General features: G+C 37.7%; 1 protein-coding gene across 2 annotated transcripts; it reads left to right on the top strand.

Annotated features, from left to right (window-relative positions):
* The first annotated feature begins 1,717 nt into the window (after positions 1-1,717).
* Positions 1,718-17,880, top strand: LOC119772019 (alpha-(1,3)-fucosyltransferase 7-like). 2 transcript variants are annotated; one of them, XM_038268269.1, is made up of 2 exons: positions 1,718-1,728; positions 15,876-17,880. In XM_038268269.1, the coding sequence occupies exon 2, from the start codon at positions 15,897-15,899 to the stop codon at positions 16,932-16,934; it is 1,038 nt and encodes a 345-aa protein (XP_038124197.1). In that variant the 5' UTR covers positions 1,718-1,728; positions 15,876-15,896; the 3' UTR covers positions 16,935-17,880. The 2 variants fall into 2 exon arrangements, with proteins under 2 accessions (XP_038124197.1, XP_038124194.1); XM_038268266.1 differs by lacking the exon at positions 1,718-1,728 and adding an exon at positions 12,346-12,424.
* Positions 17,881-18,258: the final 378 nt, after the last annotated feature.

The following is an 18,258-nucleotide window of genomic DNA, read 5'->3' as shown; positions in this document are numbered from 1 at the left end:
TGGCTCTTTAAATAGTTTGGTTTGCCGACAACTGCCATAAGAAAATTGAATAGCTGTAGGTAGTAAGGACCTTTTGTAGTGGTTGGTCTTATGTGGACTTGGAGAAGTCTTTCACTGAAGACATCCCCAGTAATACTGTTATCTGATAAAGAGGATGTTCACCATTTTCCAAAATGTTAATTTTATGAGGAAGCTTTCTGGATAAAATTATCTCAACAGGTTTTGGAGGAGATCCTTGAAAAGAGCCGGATTCTCTATCAGCTTGTTGAGCTCAATTTAATTAAAAATAAATAATTTGCTCTGATACTGTTACCCCAACAGATAATGGCAGAAAATGTCACTCTCCACACTCTGAATCCTACTGCAAACACTGAGGGACCTAATCTTTCTCAAGAAGTCAAGTGTGTTCTGTCTGGTTATCCTGCCAATCTGTTACCAAGGTTAGCACAGAGGTTTCTATACTCTTCCACCACCTTCACACATTATAATTGTGTTATACCTCTTCTAAAATTTAAAAGGCCAACAAGGAAGGGAGAGACAAATATTTTATAAATAAGTACCAAATGTTGAAGACTGTGGTTAAAAATCAGTCATGGGTCAAAAAAAAAGGGTACAGCACATGAGACATAATTGAATTTTGAACAGACTTGGAGGTCAGAGTGGATATTTAACCAGTTCTAAAGAAAAAAAGACTTTGCAAGATGTGTGCACGTTTCTAGAAGTAAACAATTCCGCAGATATTTACGGATATTGTTCCTTTATTTTGCATGTCCAGGCACGGCCCATTGGGAGGAGGCCTAGTGGATGACACAATGGAGGGACAATGTCTCTCAACTGGCCCGGGACCACCTCAGGCTGCTCCAAGAGGAGCTGGAGGAGGTGTTTGGGGACACGGGAGTCTGAGAATCTCTGCTGAGGCCGCCGTCCCATTGACCCCCTCCAGGATAAAGTGGGGTGATTATGAATATGGGTAAGTTATTTGGTAAATTGAAATCTAAACATAGAATCATTTAGTTCATGTCATAAAACGGGACAGATGGACGCAGTATTTAAGGTGAGACATGCAATAGGAATGTTCAAAATGTTTATTAAAACAAAAACAGACAGAACAGAAATGCGCTGCTATGGAACTGTGACTGCAGCGACTGCAGGTGGCGGGGTGCAACCCATCACTGATTCTGTAGAGAGAAACACAGGTAAGTGATCACGATCATCTGAAGAGAAGAAGATAATTAGAATGAGTCACTTACCTGGTTTAACAGTACAGTACACTCAGGAACAGACAGATCTTGGTTCCAGGAATCCAGAGCACGAAGGCATGTTCAGAGTCCCGTGCGTCGAGCATCCAGCTCAGACAGAAACGCACCTTGGAGGCAAAATCCAGCAGGAGTCTAACAGAAGTTCAGGCCAGTAGACAAGACAGGGCCAGTGGATGAGAGGGAACGAAATCAGGAAAACAGTATCACTAGGAAAGTGCTGAAACTCTCTCACCACTGGTTAGTGAAATAACTCACCTGATGACACTGGCTAAGAATAAACTCCTGACTGGAAAAGGGACAGTAACTCTGAAACTAACTAAAATTAACAGAACTGACTGACTGGAGAAACAGATCAAACAGGGAACAGAAAAACAGCAAACAATGATCCCTGATAACTGGAACTGAGCCCAATATAAGGGAAACCTGCAGGTGGATGAATGATAATTGGGAGATGGAAAGAGTTAAGCAGGTGAGGTTTAATTTTATATTAGATGCAACCATGATGGCCTTCAGATGAACTAAGATGACAACAGATCCAACAAAACTTCCTCATTCAACTAAGATACTAAGTTGAAAGTTTCTATTAACAACTGTAAAGAAAAATGTCTTCCCCTGGTGGTTGCTTCTGAATAAGGCAACTATGAAATCAACGCAAAGTTTCAGAGGAAAATCTCAGCACTGGCAGATACAAATAGATTAAAGATATTAACTATGAATGCAAAAAATACATTTATTGTTCAGCTCTAGCACTGTAAAAATATAATTTTATCTGCTCTTTTTTTTGTTGCTTTTTTTCTCCTTACAACAGCAGCCTCACATGGGTGATTACATTAACATGCCTTAATATTTATACTAGAGTAACATGAAAACATTAGGAAATAGCTAAATAAACAAAGTCATTTCCAGGGAAGGCTTTTTTCTGCCCATTATCTGTCCTTATCGTTAACCGTGTCATATCAAACAAGCCTCCCAGTTTTATAAAACAGATAACATAACAGTCATTGACATTGTTATACTTGGGAAAAAAATCTAAGAAAAAATGACAAAATTACATTACAGTAACAGAGGAACATCAAAATGTATGGTGTTTTAATACAAATGCAGCCAGGGCTGAAAAAATGAATCGGATGAATCAAGTTTAGAAATAATCTTCAACTAATTTAGTAATCGATTAATTGTTAACTGAAGTATAGAGACTTTGCCTATAGCTGACAGAGCAAACTTACAGCAGAAATGATGCCAAGATTGTAAAAACATATATACAAACATCTTGCATTTAAGATAAAAAAAAGTCAATATTTTCTATCCAGAACTCAATTGGAAAAGATAGAATTTTGCCTGGAATAAATTCTTGAAAATGTTCTCTAAGAAATCTGTAGCTATCCGATTATTGATAAAAAAAACAAACAGACTAATTGATTTGCCAAATAATCGTTAGCTGCAGCCCTAAATGCAGCCGCTGTACTTACAAAACATTTTAAAGTAACTTTACAAAGATTCTGTCACCAAACGGGACAGATGGACCCAGCATTCAAGGCGAGTCAGATAATGGGATGTCTCAAAACATAATAATAAAACAGAATAGAACGGGACGCGGGCTGCTGAGGAAAAGCGACCACAGTGGCTGAAGAAGTGGGATGGGGCACCGTCCAATAACACACTCTGGAGGGAGAAACACAGGTAAGTGATGGCAATGTCCTGAAAGGCGATGATTATCCATGTGAGTCACTTACCTGGTTTAACATTTCAGTCTATCCTCTCCGAGGATGGCAGGATCCAGCCGATGGACTGCCAAACCAGATTTATCTCTGAGCCTTCCAAAGTATCCCAAATGCAGCAACCCCAGAGAGCAGGCATGAGACCGATCCAGGTCAGAGAAACAGTTCAGAACCGGACAGTTCCAAGAAGTCCGTAGCTCGATCAGGGGTTTTGATCCGAACAGGAACAGGCCGATTCAGGGTTCCAGGAATCCTCAGAGCGTGAAGGCAGGTTCAGAGTTCTATCAGTCCAAGTGCGTGCTCATACAGAGACACGCAGATGTAGACAGGCAGGCTCAGTGGTAGAGAGGAACATAGACCATACATGGTTCCAGGATAAACGCCAAACTTTAAACTGGTCTCCACCTTGGAGCCAGGCTTATGGGAATTAAAACAGACTTTCCCCGCGTTCCGAGCCAAAACCCCTAGGGCTCAGTGGAGAAGAGCTGGGACACAGCCAGGAAACAGGAGACAAACATTAAACCCTCTCACTCCACTGGCCTCCAAGAGTCAGGACATGAACCAGGAACATAATAACTCTTATAAAATAATTATAAAACAAACAAAAACAAACAAACAAAAATTATAAAACAAACATGAATAACTTACACGAAAAAAATAAGATTACACAAATAAACTAAGAAATACTAATGAATAGACAATTACAATGAGAAGTACACAAATAATGATCAGGCACCGATCGCTGGGCTGAACTATATAGCAGGGGAAGCAGGTGAATAAGATAAATGATAACTAGAGAGCAGGGAGGGAAAGACAGGTGAATGAAGTGAATAATCAGAGAAGAAAACGGAGCTGCGATCATGACAGATTAAACTGAGTTTAAACTCTCTGAATAGCCCAAAGCTTACAGATAACAACATGGTAATGCCTTTTATTAAACATTTATTTCTAGTCATCTTTTTAAGGTTCTTTTATTCTGTATTTTTCAGTGGTTTTAGCTGCTTTGGTTGCACTTCCTTTTAGATTTTTGTGGTTGCTTTGCATCCTGTTTCAGTTGGTGGAGTTTGTTTTTTTTTGTTCACTAAGTAAAGCTCCCACACCTTTTCCCTTACGCCTGTTTCCTCTTCTTGGTTTATACCAAACAATGTTTTATAATTCAGGTTTTCAGGTAGTTTACCAGTTGAAATATGCCCTTGAGACATTGATCTGTGATTAACTGAAATTAAACTAAAGATTTCACAATAAAAGGCTGATAATTCAAGGAAAACAAATGTTTAGTTATGACCCAAGCCTACCTGAATGTATGGTTCAATCATAACATGGCCCTCGAGTCTAGTGGCAAAGCAGCCGCAGAACATTACATCAAAACAACAATGTTCAGTTTTCAGCACAATGTTTTTTTCTGAAATGGTGTATATCTTTATTCAAGTAGCAATGCAGTTTATCTTTCATTGCATCAGCCCTTAGAAATTGTTTTTTCCAAAGGATTTTAAGGGTCCTTCTCAAGCTTGTTGGGTGAATGTTGAACAACCCTTGGTTTTAATTTTCTTGTCAGTAAAGGATGGAAAGAAATTAAAGAATGGAAAATTTAAGATTCTCTAAAACAAAAACAAAAAACAACATTAACAACAAGCAGCTTTGTCCCCCAAAAAAACAAAACAAAAAAACTTTTAAAGATATCAAACCTAACCCTTTACTCATGCTGTACTTCTCACCATTTAAGGAGTCAAACATGAACCATACCTTTTTATTAGAGTTAAAAAGTCACCTCCATGACTCAGTAGCTCATGATCCCCCTTGTGTTACCCCATCTCTCCTGTAAATCACATTGCACACTTCCTCTTTCTTCTTTACTGCACACATATATTGTTAAAACACACAAAGCAGGGTGATAGCGTCGACAAAAGAGCAGGAATTTCAGCAAAAACAGTTTACGATAGAGGGAAGGAGTCGAGAAGGGCAATGATTTATGGACACAAACTCCATATCTGATGTAAAGAGCTAAAGTATATTTAGACACCTTAATTCAGTTTTCTTAAAGATTTTCTGGGTATTTATCCAGCTAACGCTCAGTGATAGCTCACTACCAGCAGCAACCAAATTATGATTTTGGTTTTAAACTGATTATCGCAATTTCTCCGATTCGTCATTTTTGAGGTAAGTGGTTGAAGCTTGTCTTTCATGTGTGATTTCGGTCATTGCGGTATGATTGTTCATTCCGTTGTTCGCATGCGTCTGTGACAAGCTAAAGTACTAAAAAACCTAATGTAAATAAATAACCGTGTTTAAATAATGTTTATGAAATGATTAGAAAATTCCAACCACAATTTTGAGATTAGGAGCTTTTTGCTTGTAGATTAAAATCTTTAATGAGTTCCTGGTCTGAGTTGGTTTTACTGAAAAAACGTTAGAGGAAATATTAAGGCACGATAAAAAATAAGGTCTTTTGAAATGAAGAGAAAAAGGAAAATATAAAATGAAATTTTATGAATTTGTTTGCTGTAAGAAATATATTACTCACTGAAATAACTTTTTAAGGGTTTTGAAATGTTATCTGTCTGCTTGATGATCTGACTAAACTATGATCTCCTCTCTTTTTTGTTGGTAGCTAGTATTTTATATTTATTTTGTTTTCATATAAACTTTTAAAAAAGGGGAAGGAAATCTCTCTGTCTGCTTCTTGGTTTAATTTATGCTTTACGTTTGTAAAAAGCTCAAGACCATAGAATAAGGTATGTCCTATTAATATATGTTAGTGTTCCAAATGTAGATCAAAGTGGGCGTTGGCGCCCAAAAAACAAAATGGATTACTTTGCCTAGCTAGTCCTGGGTCAAATAAGCAGGAGGGTACAACCAATAACCAAGATACCTGAGCAATTAAAAAGAGTATTTTATCATTTGTTGTGAATTAATGATATATTTAAATTGATTATATTAGAAATTCAAGGGATTAACCTAAAAATTTCTTAAAAGATATTTCTGACATACTAGAATAGGATTTAAAATTTGAATGCAGAGCTAGAATTGTCTAGTCATATATCTGCTTTCTTCTGTGCTTCTTTAGCACCATCACCTCAATAATAAATCTTACATTGTATTGATAATCAATATTCATCTAAATGTTGTGCAAGTTCACCAGAAGATAATGAATGTCTTAGATAACTATATCTGAAAGCTATAGGTAAATTATAGATCATTTAAATTGAGTGTAAAAATGATTATGAATGATTATTGGTTGAATGATTATAACTTTTAACATTTTCTCTTACACCAGGGTTGTTATTGTTTTACAGAAAGGTTGGATTCCTAGATTGGCTTTTGAAATCCAGCTGCCTTCACCAGTTTTATAATTTATAATATGGCTACCGGCAGAGTTATTAATCACCAACCAAAGAAATCTGTCTTTGTCACCTAGTGAAGTGATAAATCATTCACTACATAAAAAAAACCCCAAAAGACCACAGGTTAAAATACAATGGTAACTTTATTAGCTAATAATCACACAGTATTATCGTAGCGGATTACTAGGCAAACACTACTGAAAATAGCTAAAAGCTAAAACACTACTGAAAATAGCTACAAAGCTATTTTAATAGCTACAAAATAGCTACAAAGCTATTTTCAGTAGTGTTTGGCCAGTTAGGCCAGTCCAGCCTAACACTTCAATTAAATGAAAAAGAGGAATTAAGCAGGCAGAAGCAGACAGCATGCATCATCCAGTCAGGCTCAATGAGCATTAGCATTCAGTTCAGAACTCTTAGGCTGTGTCTGAACATCTGCCCTAAACTCTAGATTCCTCAATCACTATATAGAGTGGGGACTATATAGTGGCCTTTATGGTGAACACAGTTAACTGACGGTTCGGACAGATGATCACTACTTTTCACTCCCTGTTGGTCAATTAACTCCTCCTCCCCCACCTGTGGCATCTTCATTATTAGTCGCGGTTGACGGGTAGCGACAGCCCTCTGGCAACAGCGGGCCACTGTGACAACAAATTCACTAATGCTTTTCGAGGAGAGCTCTCCACTTACAGCATTCTGGGATATATCTGCTCATTTGGTGACCATGGATGATCACTACTTTTCAAGGTGCATTGTGGGAACTTTTTCATTCACTAGACGTTTAGAAACTCACCTAAAATGGCGTAACCGCTATATAGGGCCCTATATAGTGATTACCTATTTTCTCCCAAGCAGAATATCTATTAAGCATCAGATGAAAGAGGGGAAATTATGTTTACTTGTTGGTTTTGTGTAATGGAGGAGGCGGGGTGTTCGGTTCCGCTTGGTCCGATTAGGTTGATCAAGGTAGCTTTAGAAGAGATTTGAATTATTCTGATGGAAACCACAAAATAAAATTATGCAGGGCTTAATTTTGTCCCTCACAGTTGGCTTGGAAGAGGAGGGCTCCTTCAAGGCACTGAATAGCTTTGTGGCAGCAGCCCATGCAGCAACAACACAGCCCCAAACAGTAGTGGAACAGATGGAACAGGGTCTGGTGGTTTCACAGTTCAGAACTCGTGTGGCAACAATTGGGCCTGGCTATTCCATGGGTTGTCCAGAAATTGAGTTTCTAAACTGCTTTAGCAGGCGAATTCACAAAACACTGAGTTCAATCTGGTTTGAAACCCTTAAAAAACAAGGTATTACATTTAGCTCTTCTGAATTGTAGGCAGGGTGCAATCTGATTCAACCAGCCAACATAGACTCTTCTCTGGACGGGTTTTTGGTTGGTACGACGTAGCCCACTTGTCTTGCCTCACAGAATCCGCAGGTCACTGGTTAAAGAGACTGTTTAGATGGAGTCAGATGCTTTAGTAAACTCTGTCGCAGGGATGTGGCATCAGGGGGTATCGCTCTTGCTTACATCACTGAAAGTTGATCCACAAAGTAAATTATAGTACAATAACTCATTTAATAAAAACGGTTTCTGTGCAGCCAGCTTTGACAAAAGCACTGATAATTTAGATTCAGATATAAAGTAAACTAGTTAATCGTTTATTTGTTAGGAAGCGAATGTAAGCTTAAACACAAGCTGCTAAATTAGGAAATGAATTAAGATTTGAAAGCATTTAAAAAGGTTTACTATTAACCTAAGGCTACAGGATCTATAAGTGACCTAAGATATATTACGGACACCGTTAAAAATATATTTCTATTTTAGATGAGTAAGCAGGATTTACAGCTTACTATCTGAAGATCAGTAAGACAATACCTACATCTAAAATAATCTTTGAAAGGAAGTGGTGGGTGGAGCTGAGAGCATGCAGCCAGATCCAGCAAACTCAAACAGCACATGTCAAAAACAAGCATGCAGTCAAAATGTAGGGGGAGCACTGCAAACTGTCTTGTTGTTATTTTTAATAATTCTAAAGTGGGCATTGTGTTTCTCTTTTCTGAGAAGACAATTTTTTTTATCATTAATCATTATCTTGATTTAGACGTGTGAGTGAGGGCATTTGACAGCAGAGCGAGGCTGGAAGTTATGAAGTTATGTAATGAGGATGAGGATTTTTCAAATTCCTTGTCATCAGAGTTTGATGGAGGTGTTGTGGAACCTGGTGGGCCAGAGCCTTATTAGTCTGAGCTGCTGGCTCAAGGGGCTGACTGAGCAATGCTGGAAGCCACAACTGCTTAGCCAGTGAATGACAGAATGACTAACCACCAAGATATATCTCTGAGTGAGATAGTTTCATGCATGAACCCATAGCTATGACAACATTTGCATGTACCAGTCACATATGTCCGTACTGTCCAACAATAGGAAATTTTATTTGCAATAGCTCCTGTTCAACATAGAGTAGCAGAGAAAGCATTTCATAGACAACTATAGGCATATATCCAATTAAATATTGCCTGCGGCACTACAAACTATTCATTGGCTCTAAAATATTAGGCAAAACTATACGAGGTATGCATTCCAAAAACGTAAAAAAACAATCCTTTGTTTCCAAGTTCGAAACTTTCAAACTTGGAGAGGAAAATCTCCCTTTTAACAAGAAGAAACCTCCAGCAGAACCAGGCTCAGTGTGATCGGCCATCCGTCTAGGCCGACTTGGGTTCAAGGAGACAGAAGCAGAGATACAGGAAGAAAGCAGAGATACAAAACGCAACTGTAAATCATCTCTACAGGCGGCCCAGACAAGCTCCGAGCCAGCTCCCATGTCAGAGGATGAAAGGGAGTAAATACAGTAATATTCTGCATTTTTAAGGGAAGTTTTAAGTTTAACAAAGAAAAAAATAAATTGCAAGGGTAAAGATCCTCAGTCCAGCTTGAGAAAGTAAAGTTGCTTTTCATTCAGCATGTTTTATCATGTCTTAATCTTTTAATACCAACTGTATCAAATTTGATACATACATTTTTAGGACCACTACACATTAGTGGTGATAGTTTTTGTGGTCACCAACCTGTGTTTCCGCTCTCCAGAGTTTCCTTTCTTCCATCCATCCATCCATCCATCCATCCATCCATCCATCCATCCATTATCTTACATGCTTGTCCTGAGTGGGGTCGCGAGGGGTGCTGGTGCCTATCTCCAGCAATCAATGGGCGAGAGGCGGGGTACACCCTGGACAGGTCGCCAGTCTATCGCAGGACAACATCGCAGGGCAAGAGTGTCCTTCCTCAGATGCCTTAACCGCTGCTACTCTGATCCATCATTGTTTCAGTGGAAGCTATTTGAAGCTATCCCACTCTCTCTCTTTCCTGAATACCCTGTGTTCTGAGTTGTGACATAATCGGGCAAAAGAGGAATCTTTCTCTGCAGATAAAGCTTTTGTTTTCTCCAAATATTGTTATAAGCATACTCCCAAGATGCCTGGAGTGCCTAACATCCTGTTATTTTAACTGCTCTTCAATCCAACTAAAAAAACGACCCTGCTTCTAAGAATCTGAATCAGAAATACTTTTTTGTCAGACACATTACAAGATTAAAGCCCATCAATATCAGTGAAAAAACTGAATTGAAAAATATTGAATATTAAAAATATGTGAAACAGTGTAAACACGAGGAGATCTGTACTAGTGTACAGTCTTAAACATTTCTTTAAATTTTGTCAGAAATAAATATAATATATGTAGAATAAAGATAAATGTGTATGAGTATATTGCCCATCAGAGGTTGGAATGTTGCACATGCTTTGGGATTGTATTAGGTAAATATCAGTGCATGTCAGAGTTCAGAATTTCTTAAGGTTTTAGGAAAAAATTGGTCTTTTTGTGCTTGTCCTAATGTTTCTGTAGTGCCTAACTGAGGCCAAACAGAACAGTTCCATGATGGGAGCTCTGAAAGATTTGGCTCTGCTGAGGCAGAGGGAGGTATAATGGAGTGGAAATGGCAGCTATTACCTTCTTTGCTGCCTTCAAATCTCTCTGCAGTTTTTCCCTGTCAGGACAGGAGTCTTCTGTTAATTTTTTAGAGAAACTTTGGGCTTTTGTTTTTAAAATTTTCTTCTCTAATTATGTAATTGTACTCTAAGCTTTAGTCTTGAATTGGAGAAAAATTTATAGGGCAGATTTTTACACTAAGAATATCTAAAAAAGGCTAAATTGATAATTATTCTAAGGGACAATCTGGAGCTACAAGCTGAGGAGCCACCAGGAAATGCATGTTTGGTCTCTATTAAGCTGCATAAGCTGTAGCTGTTTTAATTGTTTTTTGACATTTCTTCCATAGCCTTTGATTCTCCCAAAACGGTGCACTGGTTTGCATTTGTATGGGCCTGATTTTCATTCATTATTCACTAAGCCTGTATTGATCAGAGTGTTTGCCGGGAATGTGCTGCATTGCTGAGTGCCCTGATTAAAGTATACTTCAGCATACCAAAGAAAAAAGTTTATTCTGACCAGAGGAAAATAATATCTGATGAAAATCACTTCAGGGAGTAAAGTTTCCTGTAGAAAAATCCACCTCATTATTTAATCTTCTTTAAAAGGTCTGTAGGCCTACTTATTTTCACACTTGCTGAATATCAACCACTTTTTCTTCTTTACCGACCAGTAGGGCTGGGCGATAGGACGATACATATCGTACGGACGATAGAAAAGCGTCTATAGTGCTAATTCTATTCAGTCGTTTATAACACAATTTTATCTCGTATTCAAGCAAATATTTCCCATGGTAGACTACGACGAACGTATTAGTGTAGCCACGTAGCCTACACACAGCTTATAAATGATAAACAAGATTTTTTTTTGATTCCACAAAGAAGCGCCGTCCTGTGGTTTTGCAACATGACGCTTCTTTACGGCTTTTGACTCACATGCGGGTTTGTGACATGCTTTACGTTACTTAACTCATGAGAGATCGGGAAACAGGAGGCTGAAGTATTAAACCCATGGACGAAACAAACAGAGACAGCTACACAGGCAACCCAAGATGAAACACTTTTACCAAAAAGAGGGCACACGCCTGTGATTATGTGACATTTGGGATTTAAGAAGTCCGACGCGATGCAGACAACGGTCATTTGCAAACTATGCTACAAGACTGTTCCCTCACCCCACGGCAACACCACAAACCTCTTCTATCACCTAAAGAAGAACCACAAAAAGAATACATAAGGGTCCAAAAAGTGTGAGTTAAAGCAAGTTGTAAAACAGCGGGAGGAAGTTGGAAAAATAAATAAATAATTCGACAGAAACGAGAAAAGATTTCTACATTACAATGTATCCTTTTTGTTTGCACTTTTTAGATGTATGATACCTTAAACAGTTTACAGTTATATTCAACCCTGATTTATTTAATTTTCATCATTTATTTTGCTATTATGGTATGCAATCTTTGCACTACAAGGTTACGGATTTCAGAAACGTGAAAAACTATTTATTTTTGTAACTATCTTGTTCAAAAATGTGTGCTTTTCTACTCAGAAACTTAAGAAACTAAACATTAGTGCACTTTAATTTATTTATTTGGGTAATTTAATTTAAATGCCTGTAGGATTTTGAAAAAATTTGAAGGATATTGTAGCCTACCTCCTCCTCTTCTTATGCGCATATATTGCTGCACTACAATTTATTTTTCTAATTTGTGACAGTTCTATAAATGTCACTTCAAAATAAAGTTGAAAAAGTAAGCAATTATATCGTTTTGTCATATTTTTCAGAGATTCAGGCATATTGCAATATATATCGTTATTGTGATATAAAATATCACAATAACATATATATGGTTTTTTTCTATATTGCCCAGCACTACCGACCAGTGAGGATATTGTCCTGCCACATGATAAATCAAAAAGCAGCTGTTTTATCTAATATATATCTAACCAGGGCATTTCGTCCCTGAAGGAGGGTGCTGTGCACTCCTCCTCTTGCCCATAGAGGGAAGACCTTGTGACAGAGCGCAGCTGGTTTGTCAGTGAGAAAGGTAATCAGCATTTACATTTAAAAGCGGGTAGATTCCTGAGGAGATCAGATCCCAGGCTGATGATTCCCACAGAGGTATGTTTGACATCAAGTGTGAGTTGGGTTTAGAACTATTGCTGATTCATCCTCTTGATTATTGTAGGTAACACATTTCTAGAGAGTGAAGTATAGATCACCATTGACTGGTTTCACTTTACGGAAGGAAGAGGCAGTTACTTATTACCTGGCTACTTAAGTTGCTCGTCTAACTTGATCTCTTTTGTGTGTAGGTTGGTCTGCTACTGTCTTGTTTAGTTGGTGTTAGGGTCCTTCTTAAAAACTGCCTGACGAACCAGATGTTTAGGAACATTTTAAGAAATTTATAAGTAATTTACAAGAAATTAGTGTTTCAAATGACTCATGCCTAACTGGCCTTAAACAGAAGGCAATTTGATTTTTTTTTCTTTTCTTTTGGTTGAATCTCCTTAAGTTTTTTTTTTTTTTTTTTTGTCGTTGTTAAAAATCACCATTCTAATGTAGACTACTTTGTGGTTTGAAAAAGGCTGCACATATTGTAGTTCATTTCAAGCTAAGCTGTGAATGTTTTCTTTCTTTTATTCATTGCACTTCCCTTTCCTTGACTATGACTGACTGTTTCAAACTAACTCAAAGATGCAGTAAAAATGGGGGTATAGGAGAATTTGATATCAAGGTTTTTATGTGCTGTTTACCATTGTAAGTTTTCAAAGTGTACCATTGTAGACTTTGTTTTATTTTACATTGAAATAACAATCTTTTAAGCAGTAAACTGTGTTTTTATTGTGTGTGTTTGTTGTACACATCTGTATCACCAACATGGAACAGAATTGGAAGGTATTTGATGCTCTGCTATATTTGGCCCAGAGAGAGCATTTACTTTTGCCTGTCAGAGGGACACTTGCTTGGTTAAAAAACCTGGAGTCTTGATTATTGGAAATGATCGTTGTGGAATGAAATAAGCTAACATGAAAATGTAAAAACTTGTACAGTAACATTAATGTAGCACCATTTGGGTCGAGTTAATGTTAATCTGCATAGTTAATCTACAAGCAAAAATATTCACTTCCTTTTTTTCTATATTAACAGAAAACTTTCTTTTGACAGAGACACATGCAAGACGAGACAAGTTTATTTATATAACACATACCATTAGCAAGATCCTTCAGAGTGCTTTAAATGAAAGAAGTATATTACAGTCGCAGGAAGGCACTTTGATGAGCATGTGGCTCCTATCTTTCCACAGAGACAAAGGCAGTTCTAGGTAACCTCCTGGGACCTGGGCAGCCAGGTAACCGGTGGGAACCTGGCAACATGGCCGCAGTTAATCCGTGTTGATTCTGGTTCTGAGTATGCAGAACAGACTTTAGCCAGAAGACCTGAGAGGTCTGGGTGGCTGACACACTGATAACAAGTCTAACGTATTTTGGTGATAAGTTATTCAGTGATTTACAGACTAATAGTCCAAAAAGATTTTAAAGTATAGCCTGTTCTCTGAGATACAGTATGACAAACTAGTCTAATGGAGCGTAGGTGGAACTTCAACTGAAGAAACTCATTGCTTTCCTTCATCCAGCTGCGACAGGGCCAATCAGCTTTGAACCACACCTCCACGAAAGCCAATCAGCATCCAAAGTTCATCTTAAAGGCCTCCGATACGCACCTGTCTGCTCCTGTGTGCGGGCGGCGGATGCGCTGTGTGACTTCATTCAGAGGACACAGTTTCAACCCACCTCCATCCCCTCCTTCACCTTCATAGCTAAGCTTCATTAGAGTGTCATTCCTGTTGGACTCTTACTGCGTTTCATGTCTCATCTTAACCGGTCCGGAAGAAGACCGCCATGTTGAGCCTGGTTCTGCCAGAGATTTCTTCCCAACGGGGAGTTTTTCCTCTCCACTGTCGCTCAATGCTTGCTTATCATGGACAGGTTCTCTCAACCTATATTATCCAACTGGACTTCCATCTTCCAGGTCTCTCAGTGAAGCTCTAGTATCAGCTCATGCAATCCACTGGATCTCCCCATAAGTTCAGCATAACGTCCCGCTAACCAGCAGTCTACAGACTGACCAACTTCATCTATCTCCACTCCACCACCAGTTTCAGGCCTGGGGATAAACAGCCCTATTCTTTGCTCCTGTTCATATATATCTATCAAAATGAAGCACTATTTTTTCCTGCCAAGATCTGAGCGCCAAAGACAAAGAAATTGTATCAATAAATTTTTCCTAATTGTCTTTTCTCTTTGTGTGAGTTTTTCAGATTGTAATGACTTTAGAACTGGGCTGAAGTTGCTCCGCTTTCTTAGTTTCCGGGCAATAGTATTCTGGATCAATTTCAACTGTCTGATTGATTTTTCAGACATACCTGTAAAGACACAGTTTGAGTAATCAAGTGTAAGATAAAATAATGAGTTTGTTTGATAAGGTCCTGCTGAGATATTATACAGAGTCATTTAATCCTGCAGATGCTTTTAGGTTATAGCAGGGCAACTTTTTTTCTGGCTTTATTTGCCTGAAGTTTAAGGTCCATGCCCATACCTAGATTTCAAGGCTAATTGGGGTTTTCTGGCGCTGTTAACTGAAGATGTGTTCTTACTGTTAAAACAATGTCTGAACAACGGTTTAGACTTTTTTTTTGTCTTTGTTATGAATCACCTAAAGAAAACTGGCTCATCCATGTGGATATTTCTTTATGTGCTTGAATGCGTTCACAGTCACCAGAGAATATCGTGATGTATAGCTGTCCAAGATTTTGAAAAGCTACACACGTGCAAGGCGGGGAGAAAAAAACGAAGAAAAACTCCATCTGATTCTTTATGATAGACTTACTAATGAAGTTTTATAAACAAAAGAAAGAGTGGCATCTTGTAGGCGTGCTATCGATGCCCTTTGTAATGTGTTTGTCTCTACCGTTTCTGCTACTGCTGTTGTACTTGAGCAAAATGGTACAGCACATGAGAACTACTTAACTGTTAGATATTTTCATTGTCATCAGGTCTACCTTTCTTTTTTGTTTTTATTTATCAACTCCTTTATTCTGACTTCAGACATGCTATTGCAAGGCTTAAAAATCTTGCTTGGAGGCTATGAAGGATGATTTAACACTGACCTTGGGTAGGCTCAAATCAATGGAGAAGTGGGTGGATGAACTGGAGGAATGCACTGAAGGCTTGGGAAACAGGAAGGACAACAAATATTTTCATTGTTTGGCTCCCGGAGGCTGCTGAGGGAAACGATCACATCTGTTTTTTTGAGTCTTGATTATCTGAACTTTGCAATATCAAAGCTAAAGCGGGGCATGTTGAGCTGGACAGAGCAATACCGTATTACATCTGAGACACCACTCTGGCCGTTATGGCCAGAGATCATTTTCTACGATGGTGCGGTTCCATAACATCCAAGACAGCTATTTTTCATTTAAGGAATACAAATTGATAAAAAAAAAATGTGAGTTTTAATGAGACATCCTGTAGAGCAATTAATAATCTGTTTTGTTTCTTTTTATCAACAGGGGTATTTTGATATTAAAAGGATGAAACATTGCCCCTGGAAGCCGGGACTTCTCTTCTGCATCATCTGTCTTTTTTCTTTATGTCTTCAAAATGGATGGCCTGAAGCAAGTAATCGCAACTACTGGAGAGGCAAAGGAAATGTGACTGTCCTGCTTTGGCACTGGCCTTATGGACATCCTTATAGTCTGGAGGGTGATGTATGCTGGGATTTCTACAAAATAGCAGACTGTAAACTGGTGGACCAGCGCTCTTTTTTCCCCTCAGCCAACGTTGTTGTGTTCCACAACAGAGAACTGAAAGATGGTACCCAGAAACTTCCCACCGAGCTCCAACGGCCTCAGGGCCAGAGATGGGCCTGGATGTCCCTGGAATCTCCTGCTCACAACGGAAACCTACAGAAGTTTGCAAATATCTTCAATTTGACAATATCCTATAGAAGGGATGCTGATGTGAGCATACCATATGGTGAACTGCTACCTTCGGAGTCGGGAGGTACCCTGGTGAATGACAGTCACATAAATAAGACCTCTTTGGTCTGTTGGGTGGTCAGCAACTACATGAACCACTACAAACGGACACAAGTGTATAAAGAGCTCAGCGCCACAGTTCCTGTAAACGTTTATGGCCGTTGGAATAAAAAGCTCCTCTCCTCTGCAGACCTCTTACCAACAATCTCTCGCTGCTACTTTTATCTGGCTTTTGAGAACTCACAGGCAAAGGATTATATCACGGAGAAGCTTTGGTATAATGCTTTCAAAGGAGGAGCTGTACCTGTTGTACTGGGACCCCCCATAAGTGACTACAAAGCTGTGGCTCCAGATCATTCTTTTATCCACGTTGATGACTTTGCATCAGTGCAAGAACTAGGAAAGCATCTTCAAAGACTTGCAAAGGACAGAAAGCGATATGAGGAATATTTTAAGTGGAAACAAAACCAGAGAGTTAAAGTCTATAGAGACTGGAGGGAAAGGCTTTGCAAGATCTGTTTACAGTACAACTATTTACCTCAGCATAAAATTTATTCAGATTTAGAGGCCTGGGATAAAGCTTATTCATAACTATGAGAAACTGTGGCTGTATTTGACATTTTTACAGCAGCTATTGCTTCCAAGTTCGCACTCTACCAAAAGGGTAAATGAAAAGTGAGAACAGTTTACCACTGAATAAATAAAAAAATTAAAAAATTAAAAATAAAAACTTTAAATGCTGTTAATGTTCACAAGTGATGAGGAGGTATTTATGTTGTTTCCTTAGCATGGATATTTATTAGGGCAAAACAAATCAGCAAAAAACCAAATCAAAATATATGATAAGAAGAACTAACTGGAACTTTAAATAAAAATAAAATCTTGTTTGCATCAACTGAAGACTAATCACTATTAATTAGCAAATGGGTAAAAATTACACCAATATAAACTTACCCACAAACCTATCTGTGAAAAGGTCATAAATAATTAGCCTTTCTGGATTCTACTCATTCCAAGTTCCACTTGTCCCTTTGATACTAAATATTTTCAAATGTTTTCCATAGTTATGTTAGGCTGTATATAACCCAAATCAATGGTATAAATTATCTATATCATGCTTTTTTAAGACTGTCAAAGTCACCTCTAGTTAAATATATTTAAAAAATTACTCCTTTAGAAATATGTGGGTAATAATTTCTTTTGTTTAACTTTAAACTGGAGATCATTGAAGCCCGACTCACATCAGATGGTTGAAGCAAAAACTGATTTGAATAATAATAAAAAATAAAGTTTATATTTATTCTTTTATATTTGTTAAACATATATTTAAATTCTTTACTTTTTTAACTGGATTTCTAGAACATTTTTTTAATTTCTTGATGAACATTGCATCTGTACTATTTGACTAAAATGGGGACTGGATTTGAATTGTGTCACTCTCTAAGTTAAATTAAAATGTATGGCTTATAACCCTGTTACGTGTCACTTCCATTACACATTGTGTAGAAGCCAGTAGAGTCCAAACATTTAATTTTTAACATCTGTTATCATGCTATATATATATATATATATATATATATATATATATATATATATATATATATATATATATATATATATATATATATATATATATAATACAATTATTGTTGCAAAACATAAATAACAAAGACCTGTTAAAATGTGTGAAAGAGCTCCACCCAGTGGACTTCTGTGGTAATTACTGGAAACTTCCTGAAGCAAACCGAAAAAAAAAAATTATTTCTACTAAGAGGGATTAAATAAACAAACACACAAAATTTTTCAAGGCACAAAGAATAATACTATCCAGTGGGAAATAATTGATGTCCTGCTATATCTATATATGTCGGGATGTTGCTTGTATAAAATGTTCAATTCACTAAATTTAGTTGAT

This window comes from Cyprinodon tularosa, unplaced genomic scaffold (genome assembly GCF_016077235.1).
Source record: "Cyprinodon tularosa strain WSP-4 unplaced genomic scaffold, ASM1607723v1 ctg7, whole genome shotgun sequence".
Lineage (NCBI taxonomy): Eukaryota > Metazoa > Chordata > Actinopteri > Cyprinodontiformes > Cyprinodontidae > Cyprinodon > Cyprinodon tularosa.
This window is presented reverse-complemented; position numbering and strand designations above follow the sequence as displayed.